This window comes from Myxocyprinus asiaticus, chromosome 20 (assembly GCF_019703515.2).
Source record: "Myxocyprinus asiaticus isolate MX2 ecotype Aquarium Trade chromosome 20, UBuf_Myxa_2, whole genome shotgun sequence".
Lineage (NCBI taxonomy): Eukaryota > Metazoa > Chordata > Actinopteri > Cypriniformes > Catostomidae > Myxocyprinus > Myxocyprinus asiaticus.
This window is the reverse complement of record NC_059363.1, coordinates 2,491,817-2,518,766: the sequence shown is the minus strand read 5'-3', so window position 1 is coordinate 2,518,766 and position 26,950 is coordinate 2,491,817. Positions and strand designations below refer to the sequence as shown.

The 26,950-nt window shown below is 36.2% G+C and overlaps 2 protein-coding genes across 2 annotated transcripts in view; both read right to left on the bottom strand.

Annotated features, from left to right (window-relative positions):
* Positions 1-205: 205 nt before the first annotated feature.
* Positions 206-10,434, bottom strand: LOC127410737 (2-Hydroxyacid oxidase 1-like). Its single transcript, XM_051645943.1, is given in 8 exon segments — positions 206-273; positions 1,812-1,880; positions 1,983-2,151; positions 4,185-4,276; positions 7,018-7,051; positions 7,053-7,194; positions 8,572-8,827; positions 10,314-10,434. Coding segments are annotated over 8 exon segments (951 nt in total).
* Positions 10,435-16,336: 5,902 nt separating this feature from the next.
* Positions 16,337-26,950, bottom strand: part of LOC127410734 (thioredoxin-related transmembrane protein 1-like) — a 12,218-nt gene continuing 1,604 nt past the window's right edge. Inside the window, exons 3-8 of the mRNA XM_051645941.1 lie at positions 25,260-25,305; positions 24,841-24,969; positions 22,522-22,567; positions 20,736-20,837; positions 20,243-20,306; positions 16,337-17,333 (exon numbers count right to left, since the gene is read on the bottom strand). Of these exons, the coding sequence (XP_051501901.1) occupies positions 17,101-17,333; positions 20,243-20,306; positions 20,736-20,837; positions 22,522-22,567; positions 24,841-24,969; positions 25,260-25,305 (620 nt within the window). The 3' untranslated portion in view covers positions 16,337-17,100. The remainder of the gene's footprint in view (positions 17,334-20,242; positions 20,307-20,735; positions 20,838-22,521; positions 22,568-24,840; positions 24,970-25,259; positions 25,306-26,950) is intronic.

Here is a 26,950-nt window from a genome sequence, read left to right as displayed (position 1 = left end):
ATGGTAGGTTTGTACAAACTAGAGCCTGGTGAAAAAACATACTTTTGATATATAATTTTTACAATACTTTTTGCATGCATTTAGTCAAAATCTTTACATGAATTGCTTTGACTTCAGAAACTTTATTCTTAATCTGCTTGATCTGTCTGAATTAATCTATCTGGGTTCATTTGAACAGCACTTGTAGTCGGTCCAGTTCTGGTTTTTAGATCCTTGAAGTGAGTTCAGATCTTCTCAAAAGTGATCTGTCGACTTCTTCCAATGAGCGATATCCTAAAAAAAAAGGCGCACAGCAAACTATCACCTTTACAGAGTAAATTAGCTATTGACAATGAGAGGCCATGTGTTTTGTAAGGGATAATGTACAGTCAGCCATTTGTTAATGCAAAATAAATCCTGAAGAGGTTTATTTTGAGATAAAGACCAGCTGATTGTACATTATCTCACTTATTACATGGTCACCTACCAAATAAATAAATAAATGGAATATTGATTTGCATTTAAATAATATTATGTGAGAAGAAATAGATTTCTGAGTCTCCAAAAACAGCTGAATTCCACTTCTGTGTTGCGTTTTGCAAATATGACCATCTGACTGCTCATTATCCCGCTTATTACACAACTACTTGCCAAATATATAAATAAATGCACGAGACATTGATTTGAGTGTCAATTATCTTGTTAACTCGAAGAAATCGCAAAGTAATGACCAGTCTGATATTACTTTAACCCCAGAAGTGTCATTATTCAGAAATATCTGACCGATGGATGGTGTGATTTACCAATCAGAATCCAGTATAAAGAGAGCCGTGTAACAAAGTTATTTACCACAGGCTAGAGGTTTTGTTAGGTATGGAATGAAGTGTCATGGTAAAATCAGTGTACGCACAACCAAAAGTGGTTTATTACATATATATATATATATATATATATATATATATATATATATATATATATATATATATATATATATATATACTGTGTATATATATATATATATATATATATATACTGTGTATATATATTTTTTTCTCCCCTTTTCTCCCCAATTTGGAATGCCCAATTCCCAATGTGCTCTAAGTCCTCGTGGTGGCATAGTGACTCCGGGTGGCAGAGGACGAATCTCAGTTGCCTTCGCGTCTGAGACCGTCAATCCGTACATCTTATCACGTGGCTTGTTGAGCACGTTACCGCGGAGATGTAGCGCGTGTGGAGGCTTCACACTATTCTCTGCATTATTCGCGCACAACTCACCACGTGCCCCACTGAGAGCAAGAACTATGCATTATAGCGACCACGAGGAGGTTACCCCATGTGACTCTACCCTCCCTAGCAACCGGGCCAATTTGGTTGCCTAGGAGACCTGACTGGAGTCACTCAGCACACCCTGGATTCGTACTCATGACTCCAGGGGTGGTAGTCAGCGTCAATACTCCAAAAGTGTTTTATTTATGTTTTTTAAACATTACCAAAAGCAGTATGATAAAATACACCAATAAACAGTTCAATTTATTATTATTAAAAATCTTGCCAAGTGACAGTATATGGTTTATTAGTTCTAAATGTATGCTTTTAAATTGTATTTTATATTTTAAATATATTTTACAAATGTATATATTTTAAATATATTTTTACATTCATATTTTAGATTTTACACATTTATAGTTTTAAAATATATATTTTTATATTTATATTATGTATTTTACATATTTACATTTTAAATATTTATATTATACATTTTATATGTTTATATTTCTAAATATTTGTTTAAAACACCCATGCATTGACAATTACTCTGAAACAAACCTTACCTGTAAGCGCCAATGCAAGGTGTAGTTCCTCTTGTAGTATCTGCAGCACATTACTGACACCTTTGTCACCTATAAACAGGAAGAGCAATTTCCTGTCAGACATTATGACCTGCAGTACTTCCTCAAGTATGTTGCCAATGTACAGTACACCTCCAGTAATTCTGTATCTACTGTGTCTCACCTCACAGGCCAGCACCCACAGGATGGGTCTCCCTACAAAGACAGCTTTTACCCCCAGCACCAGAGCTTTCAACACATCTGTGCCCGTGTGTACCCCTCCATCCAGGAAGACTTCCACCTTGCCCTCTACGGCCTCCACGATTTCAGTCAAGGCGTCAATCTGCACTTTCATTAACCATCATTTTACATGAACAGGTACAACAAACCCCTAGTGGAAAATGTAACTGCTCAAGAGACTTAATCGAATTCTTAACTTTATCTCCCAAGTTTCTCCTAAAATGTCTTTGTAGAAATAAAATTGACAAAAATGCGATCATTGTTGATCATTGTTGACATACAGTAAGGTATAGAGCTATAAATTAACGTGGATCGCATTGTTCAGATTGTGTGGTCTTGGAAGAATCTAATGACAAATGTGTGTTTATATTGAAATCTGACTTTTGATAGCAGACTTGGCAAATCAAAACCTGATTTTGGTAAATCTGAGCAAGATTAAAGGCTTATAACTAAAATAAATAAATAAATAAATAAATAAATCCTAACCCTATTTTATTTTTTTTTTATTTTTTTATTTATTTATTTTTTTTAAGATTTAGATTATGGTAAATTCTGAGACTCTCAGCCTAAGAAACTAAAAAAAAAAAAAAAAAAAAAACTTGAGCCAAAAATGTACTTTTTTTCTTATTTTTCTGATTTTACATTATATACCTCAGGGTGTACATAAGGTGGCTCCAAAAAACTTATTTTGTTTTGTTCCCAACCATGCCACCTGTAACTGAGTTAAATTTTGTGTTGATACAACAAAGTAACCAAAAGTTATAGCATTTCAAAAATAATATATCCTAATGTCCAAAAGCCTCTCCAAACAAATAAAACATAATAATTGTACATAAGAACTATTTACACATGCAAACACAACAATGACTTAAGGTTTGTAGAAATGATTTCAGTAATGAGATTTCACAGAATGAGTTTCATGCTGTGCCATTTGTGTCATCATTGAGTCTGTATTATGTACTTGGCGCTATCTCCTGGTGGCCATATTTAATTACAGTGATTGATCACATGACTCTCTGCCCAAATATGGAGGACTATCAGCACTGGTTGGAACAATCTGGACCCAACCTGAACTCTAAGTAACGGAATGTGATATTTTATGTTCTGTTTATTTTTCTTAAATTATAAGCATAAATGCGACATATAAGCAACACCTGTTTACATGTAACATGTGCCATTAGTCATACATGCAACCAGGTAAATTACAGGAAAACCGTTGGTTTGCCTTTACTGGTTAATGCACCACATGTGCTGTTCACACATGCCATCAATATGGAAATGTATAGGTAATGATACAACTTCCCATAAAGGGAAATTTCCAGAGCAAAATTTACCAGTATTTTCAAAAAATTACCTCTAACCTGAAATTTGCAGGTGATTTTCTGGCAAAGGCTGTATGTGTGGAAGGGGGTTTTGATATACAGTATACTTAGCTATTACTCGCTATATTTTTGTCTGTGAGTAAAACAAATAGGCGTGTTGCATTCTACTCATTAAGAGCTTTCCAACAACATATGACACAACTTTTTGATGAGTTTGATGTTTTTACCGAATAGAATAATATGTACAGTGCAAAATTATTAATAAATCTTCAAAACGGAACACTTCTGATTTGTCTGCAAATTTCAAAACACTTGTTCAGTTTTGGTCATAATGCATACATGCATTGTAAAGTAGAGCTTCCAAACTTTAAAACAATACCTATTTTGTGTTGGTCCAGACTGTATATTTTGAAAAGGTGTTTTTTATCCCCATTCGAGCTTAAAGGGTTGAGCAAATGTCTCCTTTGGTGGAGAAACAATTGAGATATGAAAGATATGCAACTTTGTGCAGAACTGTTACTTCTTCTCTAAAAGTTTCAGAAAAGGCCAGAAGCTACTGTACAGTAGATCAATCATAACACTAATTATATAGCACAAGTGTTGGAGTCTTTATTCAGAACCATTTTTCACCTTGCATTTGATGTTCTTCACTGTTGGACAGCTACCTTTGTTTGGCCTTCACTTTGGTAAACCAGCGACCGTATTTCAAAGCAACAAAGATGCAATTTGCAGACCGCAGATGATCGCAAAGAAGACTTGAGGGATGGAGGTCTCTTGAGAAAAATATTGCCTCATTTCTTCAATAGACACTTACGGTTGCTGGAACCCCGTCAAGCTGTCGTGCTCCGTGGTTTGACACAAGTATTCCATCCACCCCGTACTTCAGAGCTTCTTTGGCATCTTCAGCTAAAACAGGGATTCATCATGATGTTCATCACTGTGTTTGTTCTAAAGCAGTTTTGAGTTGTCTCAGCAGTTTTGATTTGTATCGAGAAACATTGCAAATAAGTTTATAGCGGGCACAATATGTTTCAAGGCAAGCATCAGTACTACTATTTCTCATGCTTTGGGTTATTGTTTTTTTAAATGTTGGTTTGTTCTGCAGACATGAATAATGCCTCAAATCATGTGTCTTGTTGGTGAGAGATGCATTATTACTTTTCTAAGCATTCAGACTTGCGATATTCACCTTGTGGACAATAAAACAGCTGAAAAAATCTCACTGGCTTGTATCGAAGGAGGGACATGAGCCATATCTGGAGACCAGAATCTCATAGAGACTTGGGCTTTTTTGACTTGGGCCAGACACCTAGCAACCACCCTGGCAACCATCCACAAAACCCAGCACCATGGTGGTGACTTTTTCATAGGGAGGCACTGCTAGACACAAAATGTGGTTTTGCATTTTTCGATGTAATTTAACATCAGAAAGTCTTTTCTGCACGGAACAGCTTTGAAAATGATTAAACTGTGTTTTCCTTTGAGCAGAGTCCAAGAGGAAAAGATAGACCTTGTCAAGTTAAAATATGCTTCACACATGAGCTAAAATAACTGATAGTGTTTCCTAATATCCTTCCACCCTTAACATACATTTCCAAGTTTGTCAGGAAAGACATTTATATTCTTTGCCTGGCGCTAGAGTAAAAAAATGTTTGTGGTCACTAGGTCAAAGCTGCTTTTTATTGAAAGAATCTGCTATTTACAAATACTTCAAAGGAAAAAGATTATCTCAAGACGCACTGATAACACAAAAGTTTCTAGACTTTGTCGAGATAACCGCGAAAAGTCAACACGCCTGACTGCTTTTCCTCTCAGGAGATAAATGACACATTATCTGTAATTAGCGCTCCCCTGCTGACAGACCATCCGCTCTGTTTTGATTAGATTATGCAAATGAGCTGTTCCATATCAGAGGACAGTAAGCATTACAGGCGAGAGTAGAGCACAGACTCCTGTAATCCGGCAGAATTGTGAATTGAAGAATTGGCTCTTTTCAGTTCAGAGTTGGACTTTTAACTGAATAAGCCACACCCCTCAGTAAGTTAATTTAAGTTGAACACTGCCATACTACTCTTGCTATTTTTGCCATTTAAAGATATGGCAGTAATTGTACAGGTAGTATGGTAGTACTGTATATATATATATATATATATATATATATATATATATATATATATATATATATATATATATAACATTTCCATAGGTGGTATGCCAAACATTGATTATGACTATTATATAACATTTTAGTAAATAGCCCATATATTATGTGTACAATAACATTTTTATGGGTAATACATACTGAAAAATAAAATGTATTATTAAAAACTTTAACATTTTACATTTAGATTCAGTTCGTTAACATTATTTAATGCATTAAGTATCGTTAACTAACGATGAATATTGACAAAAATTTATAAATGGTGTGAAATGCTGGATCATTTAAAAAAGTTTTTAATTGAATCAATTTATTAGTAGTAGTAATTAATGTCAACCAATATAAATAAGTGCGGAAAAATTATTGTTTATTGTTAGTTTATGTTAACTAATGTGTTAACTAACAAATATAACGTTATGGTAAAGTGTAATCTTAAAGGAATATTCCGGGTTCAATACAAGTTAAGCTCAATTGACAGCATTTGTGGCATAATGTTGATTACCACAAAAAAATTTGACTCGTTCCTCCTTTTCTTTAAAAAAATTGAGGTTACAGTGAGGCACTTACAATGGAAGTCAATAGGGACAATTTTTAAATGCAGAAATGTGAAGCTTATAATTTTATAAGAGCATTTACATTAATTCTTCTGGTAAAACTCGTGCATTATTTGAGCTGTAAAGTTGTTTAAATCATTGTTTTGCAGGATTGTAGGGTTTACAGCATTACATTATCATGGTAACTTTATACAGATTACATTTGCTAAGTGATTTAATCACACTAAAATCAAGTTAATATGCATATTGTTTACATCTTGTGACTATACTTTTGAAATAGTGAGTATTTTAACGTTTACAGATTGGCCCCCATTGACTTCCATTGTAAGTGAATCACTGTAACCCAGACATTATGCCACAAATGCTGTCGATTGAGCTTAACTTGTATTGCACCCGGAATATTCCCTTAAAACTATTTTTTTTTTCATTCCATTTTATTTTGAATCCAAATACAATAAATGATGTTGTTTTGCCGCCTCAATTCACATTCAGGAATTCACTTATTTTCAATTCAAATCTTTTTTTTTTCTCCGCTTTTCTGCCCAATTCCCAATGCGCTCTAAGTCCTCATGGTGGCGTAGTGACTCGCCTCAATCCGGGGGGCGGAGAACGAATCTCAGTTGCCTCCACGTCTGAGACCGTCAATCCGCGCATCTTATCACGTGGCTTGTTGAGCGCGTTACCACAGAGACGTAGCGCGTGTGGAGGCTTCACACTATTCTCTGCGGCATCCACGCACAACTCACCACACGCCCCACCGAGAGCGAGAACCACATTATAGCGACCACGAGGAGGTTACCCAATGTGACTCTACCCACCCTAGCAACCGGGCCAATTTGGTTGCTTAGGAGGCCTGACTGGAGTCACTCAGCATGCCGTTTACTTGCTGAGCTACCCAGGCCCTCATTTCAGTTCAATTCTAAATGCTCACTTACCTCTCAAAACCCCTTTGACCACCACAGACAGAGAACGTCAATCTTTTCAGCTAGGCGATGTCCTCCCATTTCATTGTGGGATCTATCGCCTGAGTCACGTAGACCGCCAGGCCTCTGTCCTCGCTGTAACCCTCTTTTGAGGAGAACGCTAAATCAGGGGATTCAAAATTGGCCAACCTGGGAAGAATGAGAGCGCAAAATGGAATTAGTCCTGTGAGTGTTGTTTTTGGTCACTGTATGAAAGCAGAACTGGGGTTTTATCCAAACACCGGAGTCCCACTCAATGGCACCTTGTTGCCGCTGGTGCGCTTTGATTTGCGGCGACCGAGCGAAAGATCTCCAGGAGAGTTGAGCTGAAGTTCATGTTGTGTCACTGTTGATGGAAACGGAGGCACTTGCGCTGAAATATACGGTCGAGAGGTGGTGCTTTTTCGGATTTCTAATCACCTCGTGGGATTCAGAGCAGGAAGGTTTTTCTTTCATGAGGGCATTTTTATAGTCTGTACACTGTTGGCATATCTGAAGAACTGCTGATATGTGAATGTTTCCTCACATAAAAAGTATAATGTAGCGAGTGTTGACTGAGCTAAAGCCGTTAATATTAATCCCCAGAAGCGACGTGATCTACTGTACGGTTCCCTAAGAGAGAGATTTCAGTCTACATAAATACATAAAGCATGTTTGGTTTACAAGTACCAACAAAACTGTAAAATAATATATGAATGGGGAAAAAGTCAGGCTTTGTTTATAAAGAAACCTCACAAGAATTATATCATATAGCCGATTATATTTCATTCAATCAAGCATGACTATGTATGTAAAATAATGTTTAAAGTACAATGTTGAGTGCAGCATCTTTTTTGACCGTTGTAAAAGTGTAAATAAAAGGAGTTGCTTTATTGTAGGTGATATTAAAAGTTTATATTAACTTTCTGAAGAAAATGTGAGTGGTGTTTGCCCATGCAGAAATCACTGCCAGAATGCTAGGGTGTTGTGGGTAATTGCTATGCAGTTGCTGAGGTTTTGTTTTATAAATGGTTACTAAGATGTTGCTATGGGGTTTCAAGGGTGAACTAGGTGGTTGCTAGGACATTGCTATGTGGTTACTAGGGTATTGTGGGTGGTGTTGTGTCATGAGTGGTCACCTTTGACTTTAATTGCGTCTCTTTTTTTTTTCATTCAATGAAAGTGAATGGTGACTGAAACTGACACACTGTCTAACATCTCAACACCATAAAGAAAGTCATATGGGTTTGGAACAACATAATGGCATGTACAGTAAATGATGACAGAATTTTCATTCTTGGGTGAACTATCGCTTTTAGAATGTTTTAGTTGATATATGCTACTGCTAAAGATGCTATAAGAATAGATCACCATTTGCAGGTTGCTAAAATAATATACTTAATTTTCTAAATGTATTTTCTGATTTCAAATCTGATACAAATTCACAGTGTCTCTGAGTACACTTTCACACACACAAACACATCCACTGGTGTCTGTAAAGCATGCTCTTGGCACACGCATACGTCACGTGGTTGTCTCAGCTTTTACCTCAAATGAGAGGGCAGCTTAAATCGGTTGCACACGTCATCGCGTCGCCTGCCAAGATAAGGTGTGTCCACTGTGACAAAGATACCCTTATACCCAGCGTCCTCTGCTCTCCTGACCAGCGACTGAGTCAGTGCCCGGACTTTATAAAAGTACAGCTGCATACAGCACACGACTCCAGGTGCGGCCGCTGCTACTTCCTCTATTGTGGAGGTCGACAATGAACTCAACATCATACCGGTGTCAGCGGACAGGCAAGTTATAGACAGACAGATTCACTGACAGACACACAGGTAGATAGATAGATAGACAGACAGACAGACAGATAGATAGACAGACAGACAGACACACAGATTGATAGATATACAGACAGATAGATAGATAGATAGATAGATAGATAGATAGACAGACAGACAGGCAGGCAGGCAGACAGGCAGACAGACAGACAGACAGACAGACAGGCAGACAGACACAGATTGATAGGCAGACAGACAGACAGACAGACAGATAGATAGATAGACAGACAGACAGACAGGCAGACAGACACACAGATTGATAGGCAGACAGACAGATAGATAGATAGACAGACAGACAGACAGACACACAGACAGATAGACAGACACACAGATTGATAGACAGACAGACAGACAGACAGATAGATCGATAGATAGATAGACACACACAGACAGATAGACACACAGACAGACACACAGATTCACAGATAGACAGACAGATTCACTGACAGACACACAGGTAGATAGATAGACAGACAGACAGACAGACACACACACACAGATAGATAGACAGACAGACAGACAGATTCACAGACAGATAGACTGACAGATAGATAGATAGATAGATAGATAGATAGATAGACAGACAGACAGACAGACAGACAGATAGATAAACAGGTAGACAGACAGACAGACAGATTCACAGACAGATAGACTGACAGATAGATAGATAGATAGATAGATAGACAGACAGACAGACAGACAGACAGACAGACAGACAGATAGATAAACAGGTAGACAGACAGACAGACAGATTCACAGACAGATAGACTGACAGATAGATAATTAGATAGATAGATAGACAGACAGACAGACAGACAGACAGACAGATTCACAGACAGATATACTGACAGATAGATAAACAGATAGACAGACAGACAGTTAGATAGATAGATAGATAGATAGATAGACAGACAGACAGACAGACAGATTCACAGACAGATATACTGACAGATAGACAAACAGATAGACAGACAGACACACAGGTAGATAGATAGATAGACAGACAGACACACACACACACACACACACACACACACACACACACACAGATAGATAGATAGATAGACAGACAGACAGACATATTCACAAATAGACAGACAGACAGACAGATACATTCAGTAAAGTGATACCAAACTTTTGACTAGTCTTGTGTATTAAACAGACAAGGAGTCTTAAAGCTTTTTACACTGTTTGAAAAATATCTCTTATTAATTCATGAATTTTTTTACAATATGAGCAGAACTTTATATTATGTGTATGTGTATGTGGACACTGTTTATAATTAAACATTTTTGTGACAGTTTTGAGAGTGTGATTGTGAACAGTGGTTAATGTGAAATGTAGGAAAGGCTTATGGCGCCACCGTGTGGTTGTTAATGCCAGTTATTTACTCAGTTACACAAATGAATGTGAAGCCTCTAACTGCAGAATAATCTTTTGATGTCTGACCTCTCGCAGTGGCCATCTCTCCATCAGGATGAGCTATCCGCTGCATTGCAGTATCCGCTACACAGATGGGCATACTGACTCTCTGTCCCAGAACTGTACAGGACATGTCCACTGTAGACATATCTCAGACATACAGGACACAGCAGGAAGAAATCATTTTCAGAATCAGCACTAGTTACTTGAACTGTACTGTTGTATTTACTGCAAAATAAAACATTAAATATAGGGGAGATCGGGGCTAGCTGTCACACTTTTTACTCCAGTGAATATTCCATTGAGTAGGTTTACTTTTCAGAGGCTATTTCTATATAGATAAAGTCTTGGTTACAAAAAGCTAGTGAACTTTTCCACTGTAATTGCCCATTAAAAACAGCAAATGTAGAAAAGTTAACATACAAATGATCAAACCATTCTTTTAGCAAACATGTTGAAAGTAATAATTTTTAAAAAAGCATATTGATTGAAAATTACATCAAAAATTGATTACAACATAGAAAACATATAACAACTTGTCCCAACCTGACATACTGTATATGACAAATATCTTTGTCTTATGGTTAAAAATCTACCGTAATTATATATTTGACGCTCAATGCATACCAGAGTGGTTTTACTGTATACACTCATACATAACAAAAATATACATTTTGGTTTTTACTGTATAATTCACCAAAAATTTAAGACCGTTTTGAAGTGTTTAAAATCAACATAGATAGCCACTGCTAGAGAAACTATACATTTTGTAATTAGACTTTTGGTTCAAAACCTTGAAATAATCCTTGTGACAACTAACCCCGGTCTTCCCCTACATCTGTTCTATGTTTCTACCGGATATGTATGACCTGGAAGGACGTCATGTTTGCATATTTCTCTCTAAAATATGTTTGTAAATATTGTATGTATTGTATATTTATCACTATAGCATTATTCATCAGGATAATTTTAGTCTCTGCTCTGCAGACTCTACTGTACGCTCTTCTGCTGGTGTGTCCAGCTCTCTGGGGTTCATACACCCACATGAGCGCTCGAGGCCAAGATAAACGAACATAATTATAACTCAGCAGAACTGACCCCACATAACCCAAGAGTCTAAAATTAGGGCAAAAACATTTAGAAAAAGTGTAATTCTTGTCAACATTATGATGGTTTGACATAAAGTAAAAAAAATAAAATAAAATGCCATAGTACAATAATGAGAATGTAATCAGAATCATCTTTGAGAATAATAAGAATAAGAAAAAAATCACAATAATAAAGCATCTGGAATGCTTTAGAGAATATGCGCCTGATAGTCTTGAAAATATACATAAAAAAAAGTCCTAAGAAAGGCTTCATTTTTGTTATGCTGTCCCTCTATATAATTAAAAGAATAAAATAAAAGTATAAAAATTATATAAAATTTACATTTTTAAAAATTATGAATGCAAATCACATGCACTGAAATGTTCAATTTTTAGTTATTAGTTAAAATATGTATTGCTTACATACTGTATTATTATATTAAAATATGATATAAACTAATAAATAATATATTAAATAATATAATTGTAAAAATAATACATTATTATATTGTTATACACACACACACACACACACACACACACACATATATATATATATATACAGTACTGTGCAAAAGTCTTAGGCACATAAGATGTTTCATAAAAACATTTGTCTTAAGATGGTTATTTATGTCTTCAGCTTTAGTGTGTCAATTGGAAATATAAATGTTAGACTCCCAAACATTACTTTTGCAAATAGAAATGATTAGAATAGAAGAACAGGGAGCCCTGCAACAGATTTCATGGCCCCCACAGAGCCCCCCACTGAACATCGTGTCAGTCTGAGATTACATAAAGAGACAGAAGCTATTGAGACAGCCTAAATAGATAGAAGAACTGTTGCAGAATTCTCCAAGAAGCTTGGAACATCCTATCTACCAACAACCAAGAAAAACTGTGTCCAGGTGTATCTAGGAGAATTGGGGCTGTTTTAAAGGCAAAGGTGGTCACACCGATTATTGATTTAACTTTTTTATGTTGTAACTATTTACATCATTATTTTTGAAGACATCCTCACTATGCAACATTTTTCACAAGTGCCTAAAACTTTTGCACAGTACTGTATACACACACACACACACACGCACACACACACACACATATATATATATATATATATATATATATATATATATATATATATATATATACACACACACACACACACACACACACACACACACACATATATATATATATATACACACACACACACACACACACACACACACACACACATATATATATATATATATATATATACACACACACACACACACATATATATATATATATATATATATATATATATATATATATACACACACACTTTTGAGCACAACTGTATATACACACACACACATATATAAACTCAGCAAAAAAAGAAACGTCCCTTTTTCAGGACACTGTATTTTAAAGATAATTTATTTTAAATCCAAATAATTTTACAGATCTTTATTGTAAAGGGTTTAAACAATGTTTTCCATACTTGTTCAATAAACCATAAACAATTAATGAACATGCATCTGTGGAACAGTCGTGAAGACACTAACAGCTTACAGACGGAAGGCAATTAAGGTCACAGTCCTAAAAACTTAGGACACTAAAGAGACCTTTCTACTGACTCTGAAAAACACCAAAAGAAAGACGCCCAGGGTCTTTGCTCATCTGCGTGAACGTGCCTTAGGCATGCTGTATGGAGGCATGAGGACTGCAGATGTGGCCAAGGCAATAAATTGCAATGTACATACTGTGAGATGCCTAAAACAGCGCTACAGGGAGACAGGAAGGACAGCTGATTGTCCTCGCAGTGGCAGACCATGCGTAACAACACCTACACAGGATTGGTACATCCGAATATCACACCTGCGGGACAGGTACAGGATGGAAACAACAACTGCCCGAGTTACACCAGGAATGCACAATCCCTCCAGTTCTCAGACTGTCCACAATAGGCTGAGAGAGGCTGGACTGAGGGCTTGTACGTCTGTTGTAAGGCAGGTCCTAACCAGACATCACCGGCAACAATGTCGCCTATGGACACAAACCCACCTTCGCTGGACCAGACAGGACTGGCAAAAAGTGCTCTTCACTGACGAGTCATGGTTTTGTCTCACCAGGGGTGATGGTCGGACTTGCGTTTATCTTTGAAGGAATGAGCGTCACACCAAGGCCTGTACTCTGCAGCAGGATTGATTTGGAGGTGGAGGGTCCGTCATGGTCTGGGGCGATGTGTCACAGCATCATTGGACTGAGCTTGTTGTCATTGCACGCAATCTCAACGCTGTGTTACACTGAAGACATCCTCCTCCCTCATGTGGTACCCTTCCTGCAGGCTCATCCTGACATGACCCTCCAGCATGACAATGCCATCAGCCATACTACTCGTTCTGTGCATGACTTCCTGCAAGACAGGAATGTCAGTGTTCTGTCATGGCCAGCAAAGAGCCAGGATCTCAATCCCATTGAGCACGTCTGGGACCTGTTGGATCGGAGGGTGAGGGCTAGGGCCATTCCCCGAGAAACATCTGACTTGAGAAATCATCACTTGTGATTCTCTTTAGATTTTGATTACTGTAATGCATTATTTTTGAACTGTATAACAGTAAAAAAAGTACTGTAGTGCAAATTTTGTTATTTAAATTAGTATAAATTAAATATATGCAGCCTTCATATTTAAATACTTTACAAATTAACATAAAAAATAATGTCACAATGCAGAAAATCTTAATGATCCAAAATGGGCTTTGCTTTTTTTTTTAATCCAAAAATATTTTCTTTTTATATAATTTAATATAATATTTATTTTTCTTTTGATTTTGGGGTTAAATATATAACTGGACATTTTCTTTTTAAGGAGTTTTAATCACTGCAGTATTTTCTCCTCCAGAACAAATTTCTGTGTATGTGTGTGTGTAGGTTTTTCATCTCTCTCTTCCTCCTCTGCAGATTTATATAACTGTTACAGTGCAGTTACTGTATATGTCTGAGTTCAGTCCACAGCTGCAGATTCACAGAAGAGCAGAAGGCTCATTTACTAATAGACTGTCAATATCATTAGTGCTGTTTGTTATACATATATACCTGGGTATTTAACTCATCCAGCACTTTTTGTGTACATACATGATTGATAACTCAACATATGCAACTGTTGTGAAGAGGTGTGCTGTTACTTACTCAGAGATCTGACTTGGGCATTTTCATCAGGCAGACAGATGAAAAATCCCATTGCCTTGCAATGAAAGAGGGAACTGAGCCATATTTAGAGACTTAAGAGTGGACTCTTTTGAGCCAGTAAGCAGTTAACCACCTATTACATATTATGCAATCAGATTTTTGAATTTGTCCCTGGTGGATGACAAAGCTTGAAAAATCTCATTATCTTCACTATAATGCTTGCAGATGTTTTTACTTTTGAATCTTTATGTATGATGTTAATTGGTGTCTCATTTCTGTAATACAGTACATTTTGTAAACAGTTTTTGTGACATTTTATTTTATATAAATAGTGATGCATGATATATCGTTTCCATATCAGCATCAGCCAATATAAGAGTTTTTACTTTTTCATTTGCCGTCAGGCTGATATTGGATGCAGATAACATCAAAGCTTATATTCTTTTCTATTCTAACAGCAGGTTACCTGTATGTGCTTTTTGTATGCCAGGTCTCTAAATTATTACAGTTGTCCATGTTTTGTACTGTGTATTAAAATTTACAATTGCAAAAGTTTCCATTTCTAATTTTACAGAAATATTGTGAAATGTTTTACATTTAAGATTTATTGTGAAATTAAAAACTCTTTAAAAACAACATGCAAAAGGTGTATATATTGTCCATTTCTGCCAAAATAATAATCAGTGAAAATTTCTGCACCAGTGCATCTTTAAGTTATTGTTTGAAAATACAGCACTTTAAATGCTTTTTTATTCTTTTTGCTCCACTTTCCTCTAATTATCCTTTAATCGTTTTAAACTCTGTATACAGATCTACAAAACACTGACACGAAAAATGACTGTTTTTCAAGTAAAACTGTTTAATGAACACATAAAATCAGCAGTTATAAACACCTTGTACGATATTAACAAATCAGAATCTTCTCTGACACAACACACTAAATGACGGTGGATATTTTTGTACATCATATGAAATGGTAAACACAGGAACATCTAACGTGCTGGTGCGTTTCTGTGCTTGTTACTACTTACAAAACTGACTAAATTCACCAGGTAAACATTTATTTGCTATACAAATTTAAACAGTCTGTCAATAGTATAAAATTAAAGGCAACTGACTGTCAAGCCATTTAAAGACTGCATCAATTTCAATACTAAAGGCTTTGTAAACGTTCTGAAGGACAAATAAAAAAATCCATTTGCAATTTCAGGAAATTACAAATCTACACCGTACAAAAGAATGTCTTTATGCTGTTGAGAAGTACTTAGACCTGAGACCTTGTACACAAAGCATCCTTTAGTTAATGTGTTGTATTTATGTAATGATGGTTATGGACAGTTTGTGCTTTTCAACACTAAATGCATCATGTGTGGACGGCTGCAACAGAGCAAGAAATACTCTTCATTTTCATCATACTTTAAGAATGTGCGCTCTGAAATTTCTGAAAACAGTCAGGATTGAAAAAGCAGGAATTCATTTGTGGGACAGGAATGTTAAACGTGGATAAACATGGAAGCTTTCAATGAACGGATTGTGGTAAAACAACAGCTTTAATGGGTGAAACCTTTCAAGAACTTGTCGGGATCTTGTTTCTCACCAAAAAAAAAAAAAAAAACAATACATACATTTTTAAAAAATAAAATAAAAAATAATATATGTATATATATATATATATATATATATATATATATATATATATATATATATATGTATATATATTATAATTTTTTATAATTATAAAAAAGTAATTCTATTTTTCATGAAGAAAATGATGCCTATTTTAGGACCATTAAGTTTTTTTCATTATTTTCATGATAATTTAGCACATTTTCACCCAAAATTGTCATTACTTTTGTTAAAGAAAATGTCATTTTTACTGAAATTAATTTATCTATTTATTGTAATGCATCCAGTGATTTTAATTTTGAATATTTAAGCAGTTATTATTTTTAATCATGATTCTGATTACTATAATACATTCAATTTTGTATATAAAAATGCTGACTTTTTATTACAAAATTACTGAAATACACTAATTAAAATCAGCATAATTTAAATGCAGTAAATGTAAAAATACTTTGATATTACGAATAATTATTTTGCATGTTTTTAATGTTTTATAAAAACAATGACACAGTGCAAAAAATATTGCTTCGTTGTTTTAATGCATAATTAAATGTCTTATTTCTTTTGATTTTTGGGGTGAAATGTGACCCTGACATGTTCTTCACAGATTTCATGGAAATACCCGAATACATTGTAAACATGACTTCAGCATTAAAATTGTGTTTATGCTCATTCGTATCATTTTTGGCATTTAAACAAAATATATTATTAAAAGTAGGTCTGTAAATGTTTGGCATCAGAATTTTAGCAATAAATGAACTAGTCTTCATAAATCAATTTAACCATGCGTGGAGAGTGTCAAATGAGCAAACCACGTTCTGCACGTATGGTGCAAAAGTCATTGCTAGCTGGCGTCACTTTGCATATCTTACAGATATGGCCATTTTCTTTACGGTGGCAACAGCACTGACAGCAGGCACGCATTAAGTGCCCTCTGAAGTGTTCAGCCCCTGCAGGTTGCGTTTTCTCATTGAGCACTCAGCTGCCCCCTCTGGTGGAGGCAGCTCACTGCAACTGTCAGTGATTTGTCCTTCCTCATCGGTCAACCCTTCAGCCGACACTCTCTCCCTCTCGTTGTCCAGGTCAGATGTGCGTTTGTTTTCTGAGAGGATGTCTTCCACCTCTTCATCCGACACGTCCTCTTTCACAGTCAAAACTACATGAGACACAAATATTAAAGTGTTTCACTGTGAGAAGTTTATTGGCCATGTAAGATTGCACATCACTCATTGATTCTTTCAAACATTGAAGTCTTGTAGACAATTTTAAGCTTCTTAGCGGCTTAGGTAGGGTTGGTGTAATATGACATTTTCAATTTTGCATCTGCAATTTCACGACTAGATGGAATTATATAAGTAACTGTAAATCACATAGATATTTATGAGTTATAAAATAACAAAGATTTGCTTGCCATTCTTATAAGTGAGTTTTAAGACTCAGTGGGCTCCGTTTTCATCAGTGCACTAAAAGCAGCGCTACGTGTAATGAAGTTGAGCTCTAATGCAACATTCGTGCCAGCACAAAATGCAAGTGGGCGCAGGTGGGAGTGTTTGCGCTATCTGTGGGTGTATGCACACAAACTGTGGGTGTATTGTATGTTAATGAAGTGACGCAAAGCGCAATTTGCTATTTTCCTGAGAAATAGGTCATTGCGCTAAGACGCTTCAAAAGCACGTCTGTTTTCAGAACAAATTTAGAATGGCACCGGAGGAGCATTTCACCAGATTCTGAATAAGAAGTGAATTAAACTACTGTGAACTAGTCCACATACAGACACTTACAGGACTTCCTGGAGTGTTCCGACCATCAAAATAAAAGCCTGAGGGTTTTAAAGTTTACTTAAAAATATTACTCTTGTATTAGAGTACAATTTTTTTTCTTTCTTGATTTTCTTCCCTTTTTCTCCCCAATGTGGAATGCCCAATTCCCAATGCGCTCTAAGTCCTCGTGGTGGCGTAGTGACTCACCTCAATCCGGGTGGTGGAAGAGGACGAATCTCAGTTGCCTCCGCGTCTGAGACCGTCAATCCGCGCATCTTATCATGTGGCTTGTTGAGCACGTTACCGCAGAGACTTAGCGTGTGTGGAGGCTTCAAGCCATCCACCGTGGCATCCACGCACAACTCACCACGTGCCCCACCGAGAGCCAGAACCACATTATAGTGACCACGAGGAGGTTACCCCATGTGACTCTACCCTCCCTAGCAACTGGGCCAATTTCATTGCTTAGGAGACCAGGCTGGAGTCACTCAGCACGCCCTAGGATTCGAACTCACAAACTCTTCTTCCTGAGACGGCAGAGGAAGTTTGGAATGAACCGCCACATCCTCACATGGTTCTACACCAGCACTGTAGGGAGCATCCTGACTGGCTGCATCTCCGCCTGGTTCGGCAACAGCACCGCCCTCAACCGCAAAGCCCTGCAAAGGGTGGTGCGAACTGCCAGACACATCATCAGAGGTGAGCTTCCCTCCCTCCAGGACATATATACCAGGCGGTGTGTGAAAAAAGCTCGGAGGATCATCAGAGACTCCAGCCACCTGAGCCATGGGCTGTTCTCACTGCTACCATCAGGCAGGCGGTATCGCAGCATCAGGACCAGCACCAGCCGACTCCATGATAGCTTCTTCCCCCAAGCAATCAGACTTTTGAACTCTTGATCTCTCACGATCAAAATACATCAGCACTGCACTTTATTAATCTTATTATCTCACACTGAACTGTCATAAATTATATTCTCTCTTAACAACACACTGGCAACTGACTATGAACCAACAGCCTGAATGTCAATACCGTACAATACAACCTACTGTACATTTTATATATACTATATATACTATTTTTATTGTATACTGTGTATTCTATATTGTGTGTATTGTATACTGTACATTGTATGTTATTATTTGTATATTGTGTTGTGTGTAATTATGTGTACATTAGATTATAATGTGTTGTGTAAATCTGAAGTTTATTGTAAATTGGTATATGTCTCATCACTGTCATGACTGCTATGTTGCACGGAACTTCACCCAAGACTTTCACCCACTGTTGCACTTGTGTATATGGTTGTGTGACAATAAAAGTGATTTGATTTGATTTGATTTAACAGCTTACATCCAAACCCTAAAAAAAAAAAAAAAATTCCACTTGCATAAAAGGAGCTTGTCACTGTCATAGAAATATGCCTGATATTCAACAAGAATGCAGTTAATGCACAAAAGAACCTAAGTCCATATTTCAATTCTTCTAATTCAATGCATACAGTCCATTTACATGACCAACTTCTTTTGAATGTCTTTGCTTATATCACTGGTGCTTGAGATGAAATGGACTATATAATAGGACGCAGACAGTGCAATAACCGGAGAAGAACCTCAGAATTAAATTGCACTTGATCCAGTCCATTAGCGCATTGTGCGTGCAATTTCGTGAAGATGCTTGCACAAAAATAGCAAAACTTCATGGCCATGACTATTGACTGGGTGCTTATTGCTTAGCGCTAGCACTCTTAAACTAGGGCCCAATATCTTTGTTGATAATCATTTCACTTTGGTAAAAAAAGTCAATATTTGCAATAGAATACTACCATACAACTAACTGCATACTGCTAAATATTTTCTGTATACTGTCTACTATTTCTTTCCCCAATAGAAGCCTATGCGGGACAGCACACAGTATGCAATGATAAACGTTCCGAACAGTAGTATATTGGATTGTTTGAAGTGCACATATTTGCATACTGTGCCCAGTATACATGCTACATGCTACTTTCTTTCAACACTAGTATGTAGTATGGAACTATGTATGCCATTCCAAACATATTGAAACTAAGAAACATCCCATGTGAGTGTAAATTTCAATGCATTATTTTGGAAATGGCCGAATCTTGAATCAGTACCAGGTTTCTGACAGTGACAGCAGAGTGTGGTGATTTACAAAGTAAATAAACATTCAGTTCACTAAAAGCATTGTTAAGAACTCATTTTATAATAAAGTTTATACAGTATACAGTGTGTAAATATTGAAAAGGTATAAATGACTTTTCTTACAGTGCATCTGGATTTACCTGTTTTGTTGTCTATGCGCTTTGGTCTGGATGGCCAGATGCAGTCAGCGATCAACACCAGCATCTAATGGAGAAAGTTCAATCTAGACTGAGTAATTGATTCAACACAAGCACGAAGTTGACTTTAAAAAAGTTTGATTCCACTACATGTGAGAACCGCCCACTGAATCCTCAAAAGAGCCGCAGAATCGACCAGTATTACACAACTCAGTTGTATAATGTAAAGCCATCTTTATTACAAAATTGATTATATAATTCCTTCTGGTGCAAGTTATCAAGTATGTGCGATCTGCATTATAGAGGGCTCGCAGCAGATGAAGTCAAGTGCACTTTGTTGGTTCCCTTAACTAAATTTTTTTTTTTTGATCTGTACAGCCAATGGATCATCCACGGAAATATTTATGCATGAGATACTTTCATGCAAATCACTTTGTGCTATGAAAATGAATAATACATTAACCTATGCTGTGAAAATTATGTTTTTTAAACTTACCAGGCCGAGCACCTGTCCCATAAAGAGCGTAATGATGGCAAATATCACGTAAGAGCACCATGAAGGAATTCCCAAAGTACTGGTCAGATGTGTGTGGATTTGCTGTGTTAAATAAAAAAAATAAAATAAAATAAAAAAAGAGTTAAATTTATATTTACAGTATTTAATTCAATTTGGGCTCTATTTTCATGAGTGCGCAAAGCGCAGCTCTATGCGCTACGACCGTAATTCTAAGTGCAATATTTGTGCCAGCGCAAAGCGCAAGTGGGCATGGGTGGGAATGTTTGCGCTCTCTGTAGGTGTACGCGCGAAAACTGGGGGTGTACTGTATGGTAATGAAGTGTCGCAAATCGCAGGTCATTGCGCTAAGACATTTCAAAACCATGTCTTATCTCAGCGCAAAGTTTAAACTCAGTTCCTTAATTTGCAGTTTGGAGATTCCACCAGCAGGTCGTAATAAAGTTCATGTCCAAAATATAGTGGAACATCAAATTATGTCCTAACAATCACTGTTGTAGCCATTTTATTAAACACAAATTTATGTAATTTGTGTAAAACTATCTATAGGTCATGGTTTATTTTTTAATTATAATTATTATGTTTTTATTTACAACTGTATTTATGATCTAGTTTTTATTAGTATTTTTCCACCTGTTGTCATAGACTCATTTTTAAGTAAATGCAAAAGAGGCTGTTGGAGAGGGTAAAATGTATGGATTTGGTATGATTTATTTTTACCACTTCGTTATTTTGAACATATTTTTGTTTACTTTGAAGTGTAATTTGAATTTAGAAATGTTTTTGGTTTAATTTTTTGTGTTTCAATCAATGAATTTAACTTTTCAAAATCAAAATCGACCAGTAGAAGTGAAGTGTGTGCCGATACAATCACTGTTAATACTAGCCATGATTTGTGTGTGTCACTTAATCGATATGACTAATAATACTTACAATCTCTGTAATGTAATGGAGCGTACATCCAAATCCTGATGAGAATCATATTTTCCATGTGTATAAAAGAAGCGTGTCACTGTCATAGAAATATGCCTGACTTTCATCAAGGACGCAGCTAATGCACAAAAGAACGTCATTTTCAAATCTTCTATTTCATTGTATACAGTTCATTTAGACAACCAACTTCTTATGAATGTGCTGTGCTTGAGATGAAATGGACTATATAATAGGACGTAGATGGTGCAATAACCGGAGAAGAACCTCAGAATTAAATTGCACTTGACCCAGCCCATTTGCGCATTGCGCGGGCGATTTCGCCAAACCCACTTGCGCCTAGACTTAGCGCACGCTTGCATGAAAATACCAAAACTTCACGGCCATGCCCATTGACTTTGCGCTTATGACTTATAGCATAGCTCTGCGCTAGCGCTCTTAAAATAGGGCCCCAAAATTGAGATTTGACAGGTTTCTTCAAAAAATAAAACTCAGTTTGAAGTACATGCTCATTTCAAAAATCTAAATTGGATATATGACATACTGTATGATCTTTCAGTTTGCAGTAAGTCTAGATTTATAGTCATGTTAATAACAAACCCATGTGACTTACTTTCTTATGAAGAACACAAAAAGATAAATTTCGCAAGACTTCTTACTTCTATACATTGAAAGGTCACAGAGATTGGTGGTTGTCAAACCATTTCACCTTTTGTGTTGCACAGAAGAAATTCTTAATAACATGAAGTTGAGTAAATGATTTCAGAATTGCAATTTTTGGGTAAACTATTGCTTTATGTCAAAACAATAAAACAACCATTATGAAAATATTTCTTACTCTGATCCACACGGACAGCTGAAACAGAGTAGCCGTTCCTGACATCCTGTTAGTGAACAAAGTGATTTAAAATTATTAGATCGGTGGATATTAGATTAGGGATATTAGATCTGCTGAATCTGTCTGTTTTTAAGACTTACATTTCCCACCAAGTGGACGTGTTATGTATAGAGTGAAGCACTCTGTGCTTTTTTGCTAAAAGGAGCTTTACAAATAAAGTTATTATTAGTTACTAATAAAATTACAAAATGTGAGATTAGGTGAAAAAACTTGAAAGTGAAGAAATTAGGACAGAAATATATTACTATTGTATAATATAATATAATATAATACATTATAATATTAGGTCAGCTGGGTTCCAAAAACAACAGCGTAAATGTGAAGTTGACCAATAAAGTTGACCAAAACGAGAGACATATTTTAAGTATTTGGAGATATTTTAATATTTAAAATATAATTTTTTGTGTCATTCTACCCCTGTGCAATACTTTCCAAGTTTTTAAAGCCTTAAAGGAAATCATATATACCTATTCCAAGTTAAATATTAACAAATTACTTCTTATGGTATTTTTTGCTTAGAATAAAGATCACGATTCAGAAGAAAAATGCTTATTTCAGTGATTTACAAAACCTAAGGGTAATAAACAAAGTAACATATAATTTACTACAGACAAAATGTTCTCTGCTTCAGTCTAGGCAAAAATGCAATAAAGTTGTTAATCAAATATATAAATTTAAAATGTCCTACGTCCACAAGGGGGCGCAACAAATACATTATAAACCAAACAGCACCTTGTGATTATTGCAAAAAATAAAAATAAAAATCCTGTTAAAAAACTGCATAATAAATAAAACACATGCAAAGTAAAAATCAAAACAAGCACAAAAAAGCTTCATTAACAGTTCTATGTTAACTTTGAATTGCACTTGTGAGCAAAGATGCAATAAAACACTGCAATTTTACAAAAGTAATATATATATATATATATATATATATATATATATATATATATATATATATATATATATATATATATATATATGCCTGAATACCTATAACAGACAGCATGCAGCTTATATACATTTAGACAATCTAACATTTTAAGGAATTTGTCTCTACTTATACATTAACGGCTATGTTTGCTTTAATATCTCATCAAGACGGCGCAGATTTAATCCCGACTGTTTACACTGGTAATTCATTAACAGCTGTATTTACATTAATATCACCTAAAGAGGGGTATTTTGATTAAAAGCAGTGCAGAGTCTTGTGCAGGAGCGCTGCATTCATCACGACACAAGTGCATGTGCAGACACACGCATGTGAGTGTTTAAAAGCAGCCGGCTGTGATCAAACAGCGCACGGGAATGAATTTAGTCAGATCTTGGAAATGCCGGTATTTTTGTAGCATCGGTGGCTATTAAAATATTGAACTGAACAGAGATTATGTCACACTCCTAGCTAATCGTGGCTGCACCTGGCAGTTTGCAAAGCACTGTGCTGGACAAACGGCTTTCAAATTTAAATTTGGCCACCTTACAAACTGGAACGTTTATATACATTGCAGAATCGTTGTCAATGGGTGTCTGAATAGAGATTGCGATATTTTAACGATTAATCATGCAGCTCTACCTTAAAGGATAGTTTACCCAAAAATGAAAATTCTCTCATTATTTACTCACTCTCATGATATCCCATATGTGTATGACTTTCTTTCTTCAGCAGAACACATTTGAAGAAAAATAATAAAATATCTCAGCTCAGTAGGTCCTTAAAATGCAAGTGAATGGAGACTTATCTTATGAAGCTCAAAAATCACAGACAGTCAGCATAAACGTCATCCATACGACTCCAGTGGTTAAATTAATGTCTTATAAAGTGACACGAAAGCAATGATTTATAGTTAAAAAATATTTAAATATTGATATTTTTTTTGCACTAAAAGCAATCGTGTCGCTTTAGAAGACATTATCCGCTGGAGTCGTATGGATGACGTTTATGCTGACTGTCTGTGATTTTTGGAGCTTCAAAAGTCTGATCACCATTCACTTGCATTTTAAGGACCTACTGAGCTGAGATATTTTACTATTTTTCTTCAAATGTGTTCTGGTGAAGAAAGAAAGTCATACACACCTGGGATATCACAAGGGTGAGTAAATAATGAGAGAATTTTCATTTTTGGGTGAACTATCCCTTTAAAACATTACACTGCAAATTGCCTGTATGACAATTAATCATCAGCCCAGTTTCATAATCGTGACAGCCCTAGTTTAAGAAAAAAATCTGCATGTTTTTTAGACAGTAAATGAATATTTTACAGCAGTGAAGATGGTGATTTCCATCCTGGTACAGGTTCAACTGCCGCCCACTTCCTCTCCACAACATATGCTTGAATATCCTCAATAGTCCATGCTGATACATATTTCCGGAAATTTCCATCTTTAGCACTGCAGCACAGATGGATAGTTGGCAACAGATATAATTATTTGGCATTATATATATATATATATATATATTAAAAAAAATGCAATAAATGTATCATTTTGAAGTATACATTATTTTTTCTAATAATCATTCGTATGCAATTTTTAAGTAAAAATAAAATCAAAGAACATTTTATGGGTATAGACCATCATCATCAAAATAAATAAATAAATAAATAATGTTCTGTTGTAACACCTGAGAGAATTCAGTAAGATCTACAGAGACACATAGAAATTCAATAATTTGGACTTACTGAAAAATAGTGGGCAGTGTTGTAACCAGAAACCTCCCACTCAAACCTGCAGAACAAAAGAGGAGAGGAGGAATATAATGATCCAGAAATCCAGATAAAAGAGCGAGCATATCCTATACCGGACGAAAAAATCCCTTCGGCATGGGGAGGCGGTATATCCTCTATAGCTGAACAGTAATAAGAGTAAATCCTGACAGTTAGATACAGTAAGAGGCGTTTTCTCCCCGGCAGCTGAGGTTTCTGGAGAAAACACTCTGTATTCAGTCTGTTTGGGAGAAAAACCCACTGCAGGTGGAAGCAGCTGTTTGTAGAATCACAAGAACAGCAGAAAACCTTCATTACAGAGACTTGATTTACACAGGCATCATTAGTGGGTTAAATACAATAGCAAACTTTGTCTGCCTTTGAAATGCAATTAGTGTTCAAAGGGAATCATCTAACAAGTGCAGGATACTGTATAGCAGTGTTAGTGATAAAGACTTTCAACTCCTTGTAATGCCACTGAATGATGGTACAAAAACATGGCTACATTTTTAAGAATAAAAGCCCACCTTTACACTGTCTGCCAATGCTTATGTTTTCCGAGATATCAGCCGTAGATCTTATTATATGCACGAACACAACAAAAACAACAGATTTGTGCTACTTTCATTCAGACTTACAATTTTGCCGACTTGTGCAAAGCCTCTCACATTTTCTATTCGGATCCCTTTAAAGTCTCTCTGGAATAGATTTAATTTGCGCCACATGACAAATGTTAAAGCAAGTATGCAAAGAGCTCTAACCCAACAGTGCAAACAATCCAGTACAGTTCAGTTCACAGGGACGTGCTAAACACATTTATATAATGTCAGACGTCCATGAAAGATATTAACACACTGACTGATGATAACATCAGGGCCCAACTATGCAGTTCTAGCGCTATTTATTTAACAGATAGAACAACACAACCAAAAGTCTCCAAAAGTCAAGATTTATAGTGAAAAATGAGTTCATCAAACATGGATTAAACTACTGGAGTCGAATGGATTACCTCTATGCTGCCTTTATAGCCTTTTTGGAGCTAGAAAGTGTTGGTCACCATTGACTATGGACAAAAACACCCCATATCTGAATCATACTACTTTTGTTTGTGTTCTGTGGAACAAAGAAAGTCCCACAAGTTTGAGACAGCATAAGGGTGAGTAAATGATTATTTTAGGGTGAACTGTTCCTTTAAGAATCAATATCAGGATCATCCAAATGAATGCGATTAATCATAAAATCTGTATTGTTTTACCCAGCCCTGCCATTCAGTCTTTTGTTTTTAACTCAAGTGTTACATAATGTGGGGGCCTGGGTAGCTCAGCAAGTACTGACGCTGACTACCACCCTTGGAGTGGTGAGTTCAAGTCCAGGGTGTACTGAATGACTCCAGCCAGGTCTCCTAAGCAACCAAATTGGCCCGGTTGCTAGGGAGGGTAGAGTCACATGGGGTAACATCCTCGTGGTCACGATTAGTGGTTCTCGCTCTCAATGGGGCGCGTGGTAAGTTGTGCGTGGATCGTGGAGAGTAGCATGAGCCTCCACATGCTGTGAGTCTCCGCGGTGTCATGCACAACGAGTCACGTGATAAGATGCGTGGATTGACGGTCTCAGAAGCGGAGGCAACTGAGACTTGTCCTCCACCACCCGGATTGAGGTGAGTAACT